Below are 17,900 nucleotides of genomic sequence, written 5' to 3'. Positions count from 1 at the left end.
GAAATCTGGTATCGCTATACCTCCAGATTCACACTTCCTGCTTAAAATTGCTTTTGCTATTCTGGGTCTTTTATTTTTCCATATGAATTTCATGATTGCTTTCTCTATTTCTACAAGAAATGCCTTTGGGATTTTGATTGGCATTGCATTGAACCTATAGAGAACTTTTGGTAATATCGCCATTTTGATGATGTTAGTTCTGCCTATCCATGAACAGGGTATATTTTTCCATCTTCTAAGATCTTCTTCTACTTCTCTTTTTAGGGTTCTGTAGTTTTCATTGTATAAATCTTTCACCTCTTTTGTTAGGTGTCTTCTTTGATATAATGAGAGCAACTATGAACAGAGCAAGGAGGAAGAGCAGGAAGAAAAGACTAACATTTAACAGAGTCATGAGATGGGAGGGAAAGGGAGAGAAAAGGGAAATTGCATAGAAATGAAGGGAGACCCTCATTGCTATACAAAATTACATATAAGAGGTTGTGAGGGGAATGGGAAAATAAACAAGGAGAGTAATGAATTACAGTCGATGGGGTAGAGAGAAAAGAAGGGAGGGGAGGGGAGAGGGGATAGTAGGGGATAGGAAAGGTAGCAGAATACAACAATTACTAATTGGGCATTATGTAAAATTGTGGATGTATAACCGACGTGATTCTGCAATCTGCATTTGGGGTAAATTGGGAGTTCATAACCCACTTGAATCTAATGTATGAAATATGATATGTCAAGAGCTTTGTAATGTTGTGAACAACCAATAAAAAAAATAAAAAATTTAAAAAAAAAATAAAATAAATTATACGTGAAAATTTAGTTGCAGAGCAGTATATGTTTATATTATATATCATGTATATAATATGATCTCTTTATAAGCCAAATCATTCCCTAAATATATGTCTTTGTGTAACCATTTTAAAATAAAGAACAATTATGGAAGAAAAAAAAAAAGTCGCTGAACAAGGCTTTATTTGAGACATCACTCCCGGGTGGAACTGGATCAGACCAACAGAGTGGACAAGAGAAGGGTCTGAGGAGAAACCGTGTGGGAGTTCAATCGGACTTGGATTTTATGGGGCTTAGGCGTGAAGGGAAGGGCTGGGGACAGGAAAAGGTGTTTTTAGAGTCCCTTGTCCCACTGGAGTTGGTTCCGGGGAGCTGGCTGAACTCCAGGTTTGGCCAGGGGGTCCTGCTGATTGACAGGCATTAGTCAGGAGATACCGCTTATTGACAGGTGTTTCCATTGGCTCCTGATTGATGTTTCTTTCCTGCACAGGCTGCTTTGTTCTAAGTCACCACCACCGACCTGAAAAAAAGTTGATATTAGAATTATGTATTGTAAACCATGCCAAGGTGAAGAATATTCTTGTCAAATCTTTGCTTGAATTTCATTAGAGTTTGGGAAATTTAGCATATGTCAATTATTCTTTGGCTGTGGATCCTCCAGAGTTGCGGGGGCACAAGAGACACCTAGTTGCTAAGCACCTCCCACCAGCCTGTTCTTCTTTATCAGCTCAGGGCCCTATGGCTGCTTGGAGCACTCAGTGTTTTGACTTGATTGTTTCTATTGTGTGTAGGAATTCAGAATGTAGGCTCTGAGGTGTTCCTGTGTGTCACTGTGTAACTGCTTCCCTCTACATGATTCTTATTGTGGTGGTGTAGAGTCTGGGGGTTGTCTATAAGTACAGGTCCGGTGATTTTGGATTTTCTGCAGGTTTTCTGTAGTGCAGAAATACTACCCCTAGTCAATGTTGCTCTTTGAGCTGCTGTAGTAAAGGAATTCAAGTGGTTCACCTGGGTTCTATTTTCTACTCCCCCAAATTGTGAACAGTGGGCATTGATTCCCTCTGTTGACTATGACTGATGCACGGTTCAGACAGTGTCCAAAAATGATGTTTCACTTATCAGTTGTGATCACAGGTTAAGCTCGAGGGGTCAACCTGGGAGCAAAAGCTCCCTATTGCCTTGAACCAGGCAACTTTCCATCTTAACTACCTCCCTTTTGCTATGGCAGCAATCTGGAAACCTTCACTTTAATATTTCTGGGGTACTCAGATAACTTCTAGATGCCTTCTGCTGGCTCCTTTCACCATCCAGAAACTGGACCTTTGCCATTGCATATTCAGGTAGTTTCCCTCCAGTATGGGTCCCACTCAGACTGTGGGTGTGATTGAAGGGGACAGTCCCTCTAGGCTTCTTAGGGCTTTGACAATTTCCCACAGTGCCTCCCCCAAAATATCAGTGGTTGGAGTCAGTGCAGACCTGACAGATCTACTTGAGGCCAAAGCTGCCTTGAAACTATGTCTCTGCCCAGTTCCTGCAGAGGCAGCACACAGCATTCTGCCACTGCCTGTGTTTCATAGAGGCTGAGTGGAATGCTGGGATAGGTTCATTCCCCTTCACAGTTCTGCTCCACCCCACTCCACTTTTTTGCAGTGAAGGGAAGGGAAATTCAAAGATTTTTGATTTTCGACTGGTAGCTAGCAGTTTTCTCTAGTTGGATTCTTGAGAGATTCCACTGGAGGGGTCTTCATTCTGGTATAATTTGCAGCTGTCTGAAAGAGGGAAGATGCCAAGTTGATTTAAGGGATGACTAGTGAGCTGAGGACTCCACAGAATGGCTGCATACCCTGGCCCAGATTTCTATTCACAATTTGGTATTGAACCCATCTGCTTCAGGGACACTGCTGTAATGCCTTTCCAAATGTTTTTAAGTGAGTGAGCTTAAGTGTTTACCTACTCCCTCTTTCTCTGTTGACCTCCCACCTTTCCTCTGTCCCGGGATGGGTTCAGAGTTAGAGAAGTCTGCACTTATTTTCTACTCTTGTAACCAATCTTTAAGTCTCTTCAGGTCTCAGACTTTATAATATTGAGTCTTAGAGCATTTATCTTGTCAGCAAATTCTCAATTATGCTTTTCCTTCACTGCCTCCTTTCTATGGTTTGAGGAGATTGAAATCACTGCCTAGCTCCCTTTTGCCATCTTCTTGAACCTCCTCCATTTCTTTTTGAGGAACTTTGATATTTTATTCAGATTGTTCAATTAGATTGTCCAATTTGGTAAAATTATCCACAGTTGTTTCTTGGTGGTGCTGGGAATTAAACCCAGGACCTTATGCATGCAAGGTAAGTGTTCTACCAACTGAGCTATATCCCTAGCCCCTGTAGAAAGATTGATACTAGTATTTTCCACATTTTTATTTCTAAAGTTAGTTCATTATATCTTCTATATTTTAATAATTCATTCTAGCTAAATAATTTTCAGATTTACCCATTAAAATATTGGATCTATTTTTTTTCTATTTTCTAATTCATTTGTCTCTATGTTAATTTATATTGTTTTTATCCTTTTTTTAGTTCTGTTTCGTTCACTCTTATTTTGCTAATTAATTATAGTGCAAAGTTTTTGATTGGAGATCATTTTTGTTTTTAAATGTAGGCACTTACAATTCAAATTCTTTCTGTGAGCACTCTTCACTGCATACCATAAATTTTCTTATTTTGTTTTTTTGTCCTTTGTCTCAAATTAAGTTCTAATTTATTTGGGGGCTTTTATTTGGACCCAGTTTTTTTAAAGTGAGTTGTTTAGTTTTCATATTTTTGTGAATTTTACAGTTTTCTTTCTTTTATTGTTAGTATCATTATATGATGATCAGGGAAGATATTTTGTGTAACTTCAATCTGTTAAAATTTATTTTAATGCTTAGTTTGTAACATATAGTCTAGTTTGGAAAAATTTCCTTATGTAAAAAATAGGAATTGTAGAGAATATTATATAGATGGCTATTAGGTCTAACTGGTTCATAGCCATGCTCAAGTCCTGTATTTCATTATCGACATTTAGTTCAGATATTATATTCATTGTTAAAAACAGGGTGCAAATGTATTCAACTATTATTGCAAGATTATTGTTATTTCACATTTCAGTTCTGTAAAAATTTGTCCCATATATTTTGGGATTTCCTGGTTTGGTGCATAAAACTTTATAATTTTTTATCTTCTATATTATTTGATATTTTTAACAATGGCAATATGTTTTCATTTGCATGCCATCTTGTTTTCATATTAATATAGCTATTCCAGCTATATTTTAGTGACTATTTCAATGGATAATGGAATTATCTCTTTCCATTCTTTTACTTTCAAGCCATTTTTTTTTGGACTGGGAATTGGACTCCAAAGCACTCTACTAATGAGCCACATCCCCATCCCTATTTTGTATTTTATTTAGAGACAGGGTCTCCCTAAGTTGCTGAGGCTGGCTTGGAACTCATGATCCTCTTGCCACAGCATCCTTAACCACTAGGATTAGAGGCATGTGCCACTGTGACTGGCTTTCAAACCATCTTTGTTTTGGATCCAAAGTGATTCACTACTAGAGAGCATATATTTGGGTTATGTGACTTTTTATTGTGGTACTTAATCCATTTGCATTAAAGTTTTTTCAAAAAGGGCCATTGTGCTATTTGTTTTTTTTATATGCCTTTATATACCTTTTCCTGTTTCATTTTATCCCCTACCACCTTCTTTTATGCTTCTTTTGTAGGGTACCAATTTTATTCCCTTATTCCTTTAAACACTTTAAAATATATTTTCTTGGTTATTTAATAAGGTTTACCACTAGCCTCTACATTTTAACATTCTAGTTTGAACTAAAATTAAGTTAGCTAAAATATCATAGAAAATCTTTGTTCCTATACATCTCAACTCTTTTTTATGGCTACACATTACATATTCAATAATAGTTGAATACAATGTATGGTACATATTAACATTAATTCATTAATGTTCCTATATGACATATAAGTCATATAGGAAACAAAGAGGTTTTGCAAATCAAAAGTATAAGAATAGGGCTGGGGTTGTAGCTCAGTGGCAGAGTGCTTGCCTAGCATGCATGAGGCACTGGGTTTGATCCTCAGCACCACATAAAAATAAAAATAAAACAAAAAAGTATAAGAATATTGGCTTTTGTATTTGCCTATGTAGTTCACCTTCACTGGAATTCTTTATTTTTTCTATGGCTTCAAATTCCTGCCTAATATTTTTATATTTCAATCTTAAGTGTTACCTTCAGTTTTTCCTAAGGATCAGGAGTATTATCAGTGTAGTCCCTCAGTTTTTTGCTTATCTGGGAATTTCTTAAGTTCTTCTTCATTTTTTATACCTTTTCTTTCTTTCTTTCTTTATTTTTATGTGGTTCTTAGGATTGAATCCAGTTCCTCACAGGTGCTAGGCAAGTGCTGTACTACTAAGCTACAACCCAACCCCAGCCCAAAGTATAAACAATAATGTAGAATTATTGCTTGATGATTTTATTTCAGCAACTTAAAAATGTCACAGCATTGAGTCTAGCCTTCATGTTTCCTGATGAGAAATCAACTGACTATTGAACATTTTAATTATAATTATTAGAATATATTTTATAAAATAACAGGTTTCAGTATGACAATTTCATACTTGCATATAATGTACATAAATCATATTCAAATTTCCTAATACCCTCTTTTAACCCCCATACCTTTCAACTATACTAAGAGTCCCCTTCTATTTTCATGTCTTTTAATTTTTTTGGATTCCATATATGAAAGAAAACACATGATACTTGTCTTTCTGAAGCTTCCTTAGTTTTCCTATCATGAAAGCTCTTGTTCCATTCATTTTTCTGCAAATAACATGATTTCATTCTTTCGTATGGCTGAATAATATGTCATTTTGTATATATACCACATTTTCTTTATCCATTTTTCTGCTGATAAGTATCTAGGCTGATTTTAAAACTTATGTACTATGAATAGTTGAGAATTACTTGGACATGATGAGTCACACCTCTCTTGTGGCTTTTAACTTTCACACTTCATTTCTGTCTCTGTCAATGTGATTATAATCTATTTCAGTGTGAATGTCTTTGAATTTCTCCTTTTCAAGATCCATTAAGTTTCACGGATATGTAAATTTATTCATTATATCAAATATATTTTATCTACTATTTCTTCAAATATTTTTTCCTTCTCTTCTTTTTCTCCTTTCTAAGACTCACATTACATGTATGTTGGTGTATTTGATATTGTCCTACAGGTATTTTAGGTTCTTCTATAATTCTTTTTTTAAAGTTTTTTTTAATTTGTTTTAATTAGTTATACATGACAGTAGAATGCATTTATGCACTTTGATATATCATACATACATGGGATATAATTTCTCATTTTTCTGAGTGTACATGTTGCAGAATCATATTGGACATGTACCAAAAGTGCTATACAGATTTAATGCAATTCCTATTAAAATCCCAATGATATTTTTCATAGAAACAAAAAAGGCAATTATGAAATTTATTTGGAAAAATAAGATACTCAGAATATCTAAAGCAATCCTTAGCAAGAAAAATGAAGCAGGAGGCATAACAATACCAACCTTAAACTCTACTACAGAGCTATAGTAACAAAAATGGTATAGTATTGACACCAAAATAGACTTGTAGACTAATTATACAGAATAGAGGACACAGAGACGAAGCCACATAAATATGGTTATCTCATACTAGACAAGGGTGCCAAAAATATTCACTGGAGAAAAGATAGTCTATTCAACAAGTGGTCCTGGCAAAACTGGAAATTTATATGTAGCAAAATGAAATTAAACCTCTATCTCTCACCTTGCACAAAAATCAAGTGAAAGTGGATCAAAGACTTAGGCACTAGAATAGAGACCCTGCTCCTAATAGAAGAAAAAATAGGCACAAATTTTCATCACATCAGCCTAGTATCTGACCTCCTTAACAAGACACCTAAAGCACAAGAAGTAAATCAAGAGTCAATAAATGGGATGGATTCAAATTAAAAAGCTTCTTCTTAGCAAAGGAAACAGTAATGTGAGGAGAGAGCCTACAGTTTGGGAGAAAATCTTTACCACATGTACTTCCAATAAAGCATGAATCTCTAGGATATATAAAGAACTCAAAAAACTTAACACCAAAAACAAAAACAAAAACAAAACAAAAACAACGAATAACCCCACTATGGGAAGCAGCACGGAGATTCCTCAGAAAATTGGGAATGGAACCACCATTTGACTCTGCGATCCCACTCCATGGTTTATACCCAAAGGACATAAAATCTGCTATAATTCCTCATTCTCTTTTTATTTATCCCCTTGGGTTTGAAAATTTCAATTGACTTCTTTTAAAGTCTTTTGTTTATTTTTCTTCCTGCTCAAACCTAGTATAAAATAAAACCTTCATTTTTAATATTTTTTCCATTTTAGCTTTGTTTTTCAGGTCCAGAATTTCTATTTTATTGCCTTGTATAATTTCAAACTCTAATTTTATATTACTTTTATAATTTCAAATACTATCTAGTTTTAAATAATTCTGCCATTTTCAAACATTCCTTTGTCCATAGTTTCCTTTATCTCTTTCACTATATATGAAACAGTTGATGTAAATTCTTCTCCTATTAAGTCCAACATACATGCTTCCACTCTAATCGTTTCTGATAATTTATTTTGTGATTGGCCTACACTTCTTTGTTTTTTTGCATAACTTTTTTAAACTGGCATTTCAAATATTATAATGCAGTAATTCTAGAAATAAGATTCTTTCCTCTCCTTCTCCAGAACTTTACTGCTGTTTTTGTTTGTTTGTTTGTTTGTTTTCTATGGGTTATAGCTGCCATTGCCTCCTCCTCCTCCTTCTTTTTATTATCTCTGAAAGTGGTATCTAGACTTGTCTTGTGTAGTTTCTAAAGTCTCTGTTTATTTAGCCTGTGCTTAGCTAGTGTATAGGCAGAGATTTCACTGAATGCCATAAATGGGAAAAAAGGAAGGAAAAATTTTAAACGAGGGAAAAATGCCACAGTTTATGGATTAGTCTTGTGTTGGAACACTATATAAATGTTGCTGCTAAGTTGTGTGGGCCCTCTCTCATCCAGCGAGGAGGTCCATGGAACAGAGTAGAGGACAATGTGGCTGTGGAGTCAATCAAAAACTCTGGAGATCAAGTTGGAAGCAGGTTGTAGTTACTAATTTATATATACTCAGGCAGTAGCTAAACAGATTATAGAAAGCCACCAATACAATTTCTTGCCAACTATCCTTGTAGCAACCAATCAAGGAATGGGCCACTGAGCAAGTGCTGTTACTGCAACAAGTAGTCTTACAACCTGGGATGTGCCTATGGGGTAAGCGGTTTGCCGCTCATAGGCCTAGCACGAGGGGAGTGGTTTGACACTCAGGCATCCTTAACATATACCATGTATTCAGTACTACATGCACTTGTCCCCACGTTTACACAGGTTGTTTGTAAATATGCTTTAGCCTTCACTTTCTTGTGGCACTAAGTATACACATCAGCTAAAGGTAAGCACTTAGTGTTTTCTTAGAAGTTTTTTCTGAATATACGTCTTTCCCTGTGAATGCCTGTGGCTTTCTATATACTCTATTATATGCTATTTGAATGACTCAATCTTTCAAAAACTATCTCCTCAGTTTTTTCTCCCTCCTACACTTTTGAAGTATATGTTCAATTTTTGCCTCTACCATATATATTAATTTTCAATGAACCTTTATTTTATTTATTTATATGCTGTACTGAGAATTGAACCCATGGCCTCACACATGCTAGGCAAGCACTCTACAAATGAGTCACAATCCCAGCCCCTCTACCATATTTTTGACACAGTTTTTTTTTCTTTTGCCTTGCAATAATTTTGAGAATCACCTCTGAAGGGTCACTTTTACAATCTGTATAATTCTTATTTAGGCAATTCAAAAGCAACTGCATTTTGTCAGTACTTAACACAACCCCAAACAGGCTAGAATATGCAAACATAATTTTTAGAGATTAAGATCTTTTCTGTTTCCTCTGGAAATAGGATTTAGGTTCTAATATTATTTGGATGTGGTTTGAATATGTTCCCCAAAGTTTCATTTGTTTGAAGTTTGGTCCCCAATGTGCTATTGTTGAGAAGTAGTGAAATTTTTGAGAGACAGGGCCTAATGGAAAATAATTAGATTGTGAGGGTACTGTCCTAAAATGGAATTAATACTAGTCTTCTGAAATGGATTAGTTCTTCCAAGATTATGTTTTTATAATCTTAGAAGAACCCCAAACACTTAAGCTTTTCTACATGTGGATAATTCCCTTTATGCTTTTCTGCTGTGTTTTGACACAGTCAGGAAACTGGCACCATGTTCTTGGGCTTCAAGAACTGTGAATTAAATAAACCTTCTTTTTATATAAAGAACTCAGTCTCTAGCATTTTATAACAACACCAAATGGAATAAGACTGAGTTCCACCATGAAATTGTCAGTTGATCTCTAAGATCAGTACAGAGATGTGAAGATGCATGGAACAAGGTCAAGTAAAAATCTTTGTTGGTATGTGGTGCTGAGGATCCAACATGGGCCGCACGCATGCCAGGCGAGCGCGCTACCGCTTGAGCCACATCCCCAGCCCCAGTTGCCCTTTTCTTAATTAACAATTTGCTTGGTGGCAATGAGCCTTCGACTAATTTCCAGAATTCTTGCAAAGTAAAATTGGATAGTTTTTCTTGATTTTTCTGTTTTTGTAGAGGTGTATGTCATTTAACTGCCTTTGTTGCATATTATCTGACATCATTCAATCTGTTGGAACTTCCATTTTTATTGCATAAAATCTACAGATCATTTGGAGAGAACTGATATCTCAATAATAGAGTCTTAAATCATGAATATGGTATATATTATATCTGTCTATTTTTATGTCTTCTTTATTTTGGTAATGATTTTTTTCAGTGTACAATTTTTATATATATTGATGCTTTTGCAAATGATATAATTTTAATTTTTATAATACTTTTAAAAACATTTTTAATATTTTTTTAGTTGTAGATGGACACAATACCTTTATTTTTTTAAATTTTACTTTATATAGTACTGAGAATTGAATCCAGTGCCTCACAAATGCTAGGCGAAAGCTCTACCTCTGATCCACAACCCCAGGCCCTCATATTACTTTTTCCTAAGTTATAAAAAAAAAACTTTTAAAAATATTGATATTGCATTTTATAATCTTGCTGAGATCACTTATTTATTTAAAAAGGATATTTTTAATTACTTAAAATATTCTATATAGATGATAATTTCTTCTGCAAACTGAGAAAATTTTAATATTTTTTATTATCTTCTGCATGCATTTCCAACTTTTTTTTGTCTTTATTACACTGGATAGAATTTCCTGTCAGCTTTATGTAAGTTATATTTTTTTCAGCACAAAGTTGTTCACACTGTTCCCTTATTATTAGTTACTATATAATTATATAATATATATGTAATATATATAATATAAAATTTCTATATAATTTATAGTGATATCATGTATTCTCTTATCCTTGATAAAGTTGAATAAAGATTTATTAATTTTAATGACCCCACAGAGCAAGTTTTTGGTTTTATTGATTTTCTCTGATTTTTCTATTTTCAATTTAATTAATTTCCACACTGGTCTTTATTTTCCCTTTTTGGTATTTTGATTTTCAGTTGGTCACTTGATTCCTAGTTTCATATGATAGAATCTATAGTGATTCATTTATATATTTTTTCTATTCTGTTAAAGGTGCTTAATGCAAGAAATTTCTCTGTAAATATGGTTTAATGGATATATATATATCCATTAAACCATATTTACATATATATATATATATATATAATGTTTTAAATTTAATTTGTTTCAAAGGAATTTATATTTTCCCTTATCATATATTTCCTGAATTACTTATTTATTTGTGTGTTCTATTCAATTTCCAAATATTTGGTTATATAATTTTTATGTTGTTAATTTGGAATTTAATTCTACTGCCATCTGAGAATACATTATTATTACTTGGATACTTTTAATTTATTGAAATTTTATTAATGGCTTAAAATATGATGTATTTTAGTAAATGTTCTATGTACTTCATTAAGGAAAGTGTATTATGTTTTTGTTGGATGGAATGACCTACATATGTGAATCAGCGAAGTAACTAATAGTGGAATTAAGATTTTCTCAGTTGTTGATTTTCTGCTTATCCAGGGCATCAGATGTTGAGAGAGAGAGAGAGAGAGAGAGAGAGAGAGAGAGAGAGAGAGAGAGAGAGAGAGAGAGAGAGAGAAATAAGGAGGAGGAGGAGGAGGGAGAGCATTATAAAATCTGAATTAATTTAGATTTCTTATTATTACTTATGGTTCTTTCAAGGTTTGCTTTACACATTTTAAAGCTTTTTTTCTACACATAAAACATATTAAATATTCTTATGTTTTCTTAATGAATGGACCTAATCATCATTGTAAAATAACCCATTTTAGTGCTGGCTTTCATTTCCTTCATCAGAGCATAAGAAAATTCCCAAGGCAATAAGATGGAGTAATAATTGTAGGGCTTACCTCCTCTGTTTCCATTTTTCTATTTTCACTTTCCTAACTTCTTGATTAATTGTATTACAAACCACTGTTTCCTATATTTTTCCATGTTTTGGTTGTTTCAGAGGAGAGGTTAGATGTGATTGATCTCTGTTAATTCATCTTTGCTTAAACTCAGTTTGTTTTGAAGTCTTTTTTTTCCTTTATATTTTCTTTTATTATATAAAATAATGATTTAGTTTTGCAGTTGAAGTACAGTATCAGATAATTTAGAAACTTTTAGCTCTCATCTCTTTTTCCTTCCACCCTATTTCTTCTTTCCATCTAGAAGTAATATTTTTAATTAGTTTGTTGTTCAGATTTTAATTTTTTTCTTTATGAAAAGATAATAAAATAATCATTAATTTTTAACTTTAATCTAATCCATTCATCAAAATTTTGTTGTATACACAGTTTCAAAAATACCACACAAAATCTCTAAATGTATGATGTAAGGATAAAATGAGTATATTTAAAATGTAGGGATTTTGTCAGTTACATATTTATGAACTTTTTAAACCAGAGATATTTTAGTGAATTTAGCTGGAGAAATATGCCTTATGTCATAGCGCAGTAGAAATATATAAAAAAATTAAAGAAATCAATACCTTCTTTTATCTTTATAGAACTCTAATACATCTCATACATTAGAGGTTTATGTCAATTTCATTTATGTATAAGTAGAAATTAATAGTTTATTATTTTCATATTGTTGGCACTTTAATTCTGAAATCTCTGTGTTATGAATTTTCACCAGGCTCCAACATATAACAGGTACACCCTTCCAGGAGAAATGGGAGCAGCAGAACAAGTAAAGGAAATTCTCATACGGCGACACAAGAGCTTGCAACTGAGTCTTTCTCCACGTGACTCTGATAAATCTCAAAAAGAGGTATATTTTTATTTAAAATTGTATCTTTTGTAGTTCTTCTGTTGTAGCTCTCTCTTATTGGACAGTTTCATTCCTCTGTTCTACAACTATAATTCTGGAGAGAGACAAATAATCTTAATTTTACTTAAAAAAATAGCTAGTAGGCAGGTGTTTACATGCGCAGTGGAAAGACTGAGGTATCATAGTCACAAATTTGTATTGACATAGCTCTGGAAGACCTCAGTTTCAGCAACTGAAATAAATATTACCAGATAGCAGGACCTTAGACTCTTCGTACCAAGTAAATAACCCATTAATAGTTATAATGTGTGTGAGATTTTCAATTTCCTCATCTAAAAACACTACCTGTTACCTACCATATTTATCTATTTATTTATTGTTTATTTTTTTGGCATGAGAAATTGAACTCAGGGCTGTTTTACCATTGAGCCGCATTCCCTGCCCTTTTTAATATTTTGGTTTTTTAATTTATTCTTATTAGTTATATATTACAATAGAATGTATTTTGACATATTCTCTCTCTCTCTCTCTATATATATATGTATATATATATATTATAACTTCCCATTTTTTCCGATTGTATATGATGTGGAATTACACTGATTGTGTATTCATATATGTACATAAAAGTAATGTTTGATTCATTCTGTCATTCCTATTCCTTTTCTCCTTCCCTTCCCTTTATTCCTCTTTGTCTAATCCAAAGTACTTCTACTCTTCCTTAGCCCCCTTATTGTGATTTAGCGTCCACATATCAGAGAAAACATAAGACCTTGGAGATTGGCTTATTTCACTTAGCATGATAGTCTCTAGTTCTGAACATTTATTGGCAAATTCCATAATTTCTTTTTTAATGGCCAAGTAATATTCCATTGTGTATATATATATATACCATATTTTCCTTATCCATTCATCTGTTGCAGGGCACTGAGGTTCATTACATAACTTAGCTATTGTGAATTGAACTGTTATAAACATTAATGAGTCCACATCACTGTAATATGCTGATTTTAAGTCCTTTGGATATAGACCAAAGAGTGGGATAATTGGGCCAAATGGTGGTTCCATTCTAAGTTTTTAAGGAATCTCCATACTGCTTTCTAGAGTGGTTGCCACAATTTGCAGACCCACCATCAATGTACGAGTATATGTTGTTCTGCACATCCTTCCCAGCATTTATTGTTACTTGAATTCTTGATAATTGCCATTCTGACAGAGATGGAATCTCAATATAGTGTTAATTTTAATTTCTCTAATTGCTAGAGACGTTGAACATTTTTTCATGTATTTGTTGGTGGATTGTATGTCTTCTTCTCTGAAGTACCTGTTCATTTCTTTTGCCCAGCTATTGATGGGTTTATTTATTTATTGGTGTTAATTTTTTGAGTTGTTTATATATCCTGGAGATTAGTGCTGTATCTGACATGCATGTGGTAAAACTTTTGTTACCAATTAGTAGGTTCTTGATTCACCTCACTGATTGTTTTTTTTTTTGCTGGGAAGACGATTTTTAGTTTGATTCCATCCCATTTGTTAATTCTTGATTTTACTACTTGCACTTTGGGAGTCTTGTTAAAGAAGACAATTCCTATTCCAACATGATAAAGATTTGGGCCTGTTTTTTGCTTTATTTGGAGAAGAGTCTCCAGTTTAATTCCTAGGTCCTTGGTCCACTTTGAGTTGAGTTTTCTGAGGGGAGAGAGATAGGGGTTTAGTTTCATTTTGCTGTATATGGATTTCCAGTTCTTTCAGTACCATTTCAGGAAGAGGCTGTCTTTTCTCCAATGTATGTTTTGGCTCATTTGTTTATTATGAGATAACTGTTTTTATGTAGGTTTGTCTCTTTGACTGCTATTCTATACCATTGGTCTACATGTCTGTTTCGGTGCCAATAACATGCTGTTTTTGTTATTATAGCTTTGTGGTGTAGATTTAGGTTTGGTATTGTGATGCCTCCTGCTTCACTCTTTTTACTTAAGGCCAAGATCATTATAAATGGAGAAAAATTGGAAGCATTCCCTCTAAAAACTGGAACAAGACAGAGATGCCCTCTCTCACCACTTCTATTCAACACACTCCTTATAACTCTAGCCAGAGCAATTAGACAGATGAAAGAAACTAAAGGGATATGAATATGAAAGGAAGAACTCAAACTATCATTATTTGCTGACAACATAATTCTATATTTAGAGCATTCAAAAAAGTCCATCAGAAAACATCTAGAATTGATAAATGAATTCACCAAAGTAGCAGGATATAAAGTAAATACCCATAAATCAAATGCATTTCTATACATCAGTGATGAATCTTCTGAAAAATAAATTAGGAAAACTACGCCATTCACAATAACTGGAAACCACAATAAAATACTTAAGAATCCACTTTTAAAAAAAGAGGTGAAAACCTCTACAATGAAAACTACAGAACACTAAAAAAAGAAATTGAAGAAGACCTTATAAGATGAAAAATTCTCCCATGCTCTTGGATAGGCAAAATTAATATTGTCAAAATGGCCATACTGCCCAAAGCGCCATACAGATCCAGTGTGATTCCAATTAAAATCCCAATGCCATTCATTATAGAAATAGAAAATGCAATCATGAAATTCATTTGGAAAAAATAAGTGTCCTAGAATAGCCAAATCAATTCAATTTCTTTCTTTAGTGTTCTGTAGTTTTCATGTTAGAGATCTCTCACCTACTTTTTTAGATTGATTCCCAAATATGTAATTTTTTATACTATTTTCAATGGCGTATTTTCCCTAATTTCTCTTTCAGTTGATTCATCATTGATGTATAGGAACACAATTGATTTTTGTATGATAATTTCATATCCTGGTACTTTGCTGAATTCATTTATGAGCTCAAGAATTTTTATGATAGAGTTCTTTGGGACTTATGGAATTGGGTCATTGGCAAATAGAAATAGTTTGGGTTTTTCTTTTCTTATGTGTACCCTTTTAATTTCTGTCTAATTTATGTGGATAAAGTTTCAAGGACAATGTTGAATAGAAGTTGTGAAACAATGCATCCTTATCTTGTTCCCGTTTTTAGAGGGAATGCTTTCAATTTTTCTCCATTTAAGAATTATATTGGCCTTGGGTTTAGCATATACAGTTTTTACAATGTTGAGGTATGGCTGTACTATGCCTAGTTTTACTAGTGTTTTGAACTGAGTGGGTGCTGAATTTTGTGAAATGATTTTTATGCATCCATTGAGATCATAATCATATGACATTTGTCTAGATGTGATGAATAATGTTTCTTGGTTTTCATATGTTGAACCCACCTTGCATCCCTGGGATGAACTACACTTGATCTTGGTAATCTTTTTAGTATGTTTTTGTGTGTGATTTGCCAGAACTGTATGAAGAATTTTTTTGTTTTTTACCATTTTATTCTTTTAATTTACATTTTAATTTGTTATATGACAACTGAATGCATTACTATTCATATTATACATATAGAGCACAATTTTTCATATCTCTGTTTGTACACAAAGTAGAGTCACATCATTAGTGTTGTCATATGTACCTAGGGTAATGATGACCATGCATTCCACTATATTACTACTGCTTTGGCACCTGCCTTTCCCTCCCTCCCCTTTTCCACTTTGCCCTATCTATTGTTTATTTAACTCCCCCACAGCATATTATGAATCAGCATCCTTAAATCAGAAAAAAAATCATTCTGCATTTTTTTTGGGGACTAGCTAATTTCACTTAGCATTATATTCTTCAGCTCCATCCATTTGCCCTCAAATTCCATGATTTTATTATCTTTTAATACTGAGTAGTATTCCATTGTGTATATATACCACATTTTCTTTATCCATTCAACTATTGAAGGATATCTAGTTTGGTTCCACAGTTTAGCTATTGTGAATTGTGCTGCTATAAACATTGATGTGGTTGTGTCCCTGTAGTATGCTAGTTTTAAGTCTTTTGGGTATAGACCAAGGATTGGAATAGCTGGGTCAAATGGTGGTTCCATTCCCTATTTTCCAAGGATTATCCATACTGCTTTCCATGTTGGCTGCACCAATTTGCAGTTCCACCAGCAATGTATGAGAGTGCCCCTTTCCCCACATCCTCGCCAAAACTTATTGTTAGTATTCTCAATAGCTACCATACTGACTGGAGTGAGATGAATTCTTAGAGAAGTTTTATTTGCATTTCTTTAATTGCTAGAAATGATGAACATTTTTTTTCATATATTTGTTGATTGATTGTATATCTCATTCTAGAAGTGTGTGTTGAGTTCCTTGGCCCATTTTTTGATTGGAATATTTGTTCTTTTTGGTGTTAGGATTTTTGAGTTTTTTATACATCCTGGAGATTAGTGCTGTATCTGACATGCATGTGGTAAAACTTTTGTTACCAATTAGTAGGTTCTTGATTCACCTCACTGATTGTTTCTTTTGCTGGGAAGATTTTTAGTTTGAATCCATCCTATTTATTGATTCTTAATATTAATTCTTGTGCTATAGAAGTCTTATTTAGGAAGTTGGGGCCTAATCCAACATGAAGGAGATTTATTTGGGCCTAATTTTTCTTCTATTAGATGCAGTGTCTCTGGTTTAATTCCTAGGTTCTTGATCCTCTTTGAGTTGAGTTTTGTGCATGGTGATAGATAGGGGTTTAGTTTCATTTTGTTGCATATGGATTTCCAGTTTTCTCAGCACCATTTGTTGAAAAGGCTATCCTTTCTGCAGTATATGTTCTTGGCACCTTTGTCAAATATAAGCTAACTGTAATTATGTGGGTTAGTCTCTGTGTCCTCTATTCTGTACCATTGGTCTAAAACTCTATTTTGGTGCAAATACCGTGCTTTTTTTTTTCTATTGCTCTGTAGTATAGTTTAAGATCTGTTATAGTAATGCCACCAGTTTCACTCTTCTTGCTAAGGATTGCTTCAGCTATTCTGAGTCTCTAATTTTTCTAGATGAATTTCATGACTGCTTTTTCTATTTCTATGAGAAATGTCAGTGGGGTTTTGATTTGAATTGCATTATGTTTGTATAGTGCTTTTGGTAGTATGGTCATTTTAACAATATTAATTCTGCCTATCCAAGAACAAGGTAGTTCTTTCCATCTAATAAGGTCTTCTTTACTTTCTTTCTTTAGTGTTCTATAGTTTTCATTGTAGAGGTCTTTCACCTCTTTTGTTGATTCCCAAGTATTTTATTTTATTTTATTTTTGGTGCTATTGTAAATGGGGGTAGTTTTCACCTTTCCCTTTCAGAGGATTTTTCAGTTATATACAGAAATGCCTTTGATTTATGGGTGTTGATTTTGTATCCTGCTACTTTGAAGAATTCATTTACTAGTTCTATAAGTTTTCTGGTGGAATTTTTGGGTCTTCTACGTATAGAACCATATTGTCAGCAAATATTGCTAATTTCAGTTCTTTTTTACCTATCCATAACCCTTTAATTTTTTTTTTGTTTGTCTAACTGCTCTGGCCAGCGTTTCAAGAAGTATGTTAAATAGAGTAGTAAAAGAGGGCATTCCTGTCTTGTTCCAGTTTTTAGAGGAAATACCTTTAATTTTTCTCCATTTAGAATGATGTTGACCTTGGGCTTAGCATAGATAGCTTTT

The 17,900-nt window shown here is 33.5% G+C and overlaps 1 protein-coding gene across 3 annotated transcripts in view; it reads left to right on the top strand.

The window, feature by feature from the left end:
- Positions 1 to 17,900, top strand: part of LOC101956960 (sodium/hydrogen exchanger 2) — a 138,544-nt gene that overhangs the window by 73,920 nt on the left and 46,724 nt on the right. For all 3 annotated transcript variants that reach the window (XM_078034595.1, XM_078034594.1, XM_078034593.1), the window contains exon 10: positions 12,167 to 12,301. In XM_078034595.1, coding sequence (XP_077890721.1) covers positions 12,167 to 12,301 — 135 coding nt within the window. The remainder of the gene's footprint in view (positions 1 to 12,166; positions 12,302 to 17,900) is intronic.

The sequence above is a fragment of the Ictidomys tridecemlineatus genome, chromosome X, assembly GCF_052094955.1.
Source record: "Ictidomys tridecemlineatus isolate mIctTri1 chromosome X, mIctTri1.hap1, whole genome shotgun sequence".
Classification (NCBI taxonomy): domain Eukaryota; kingdom Metazoa; phylum Chordata; class Mammalia; order Rodentia; family Sciuridae; genus Ictidomys; species Ictidomys tridecemlineatus.
The sequence above is the reverse complement of the archived record's forward strand: the minus strand, read 5'-3'. Positions and strand labels throughout refer to the sequence as shown.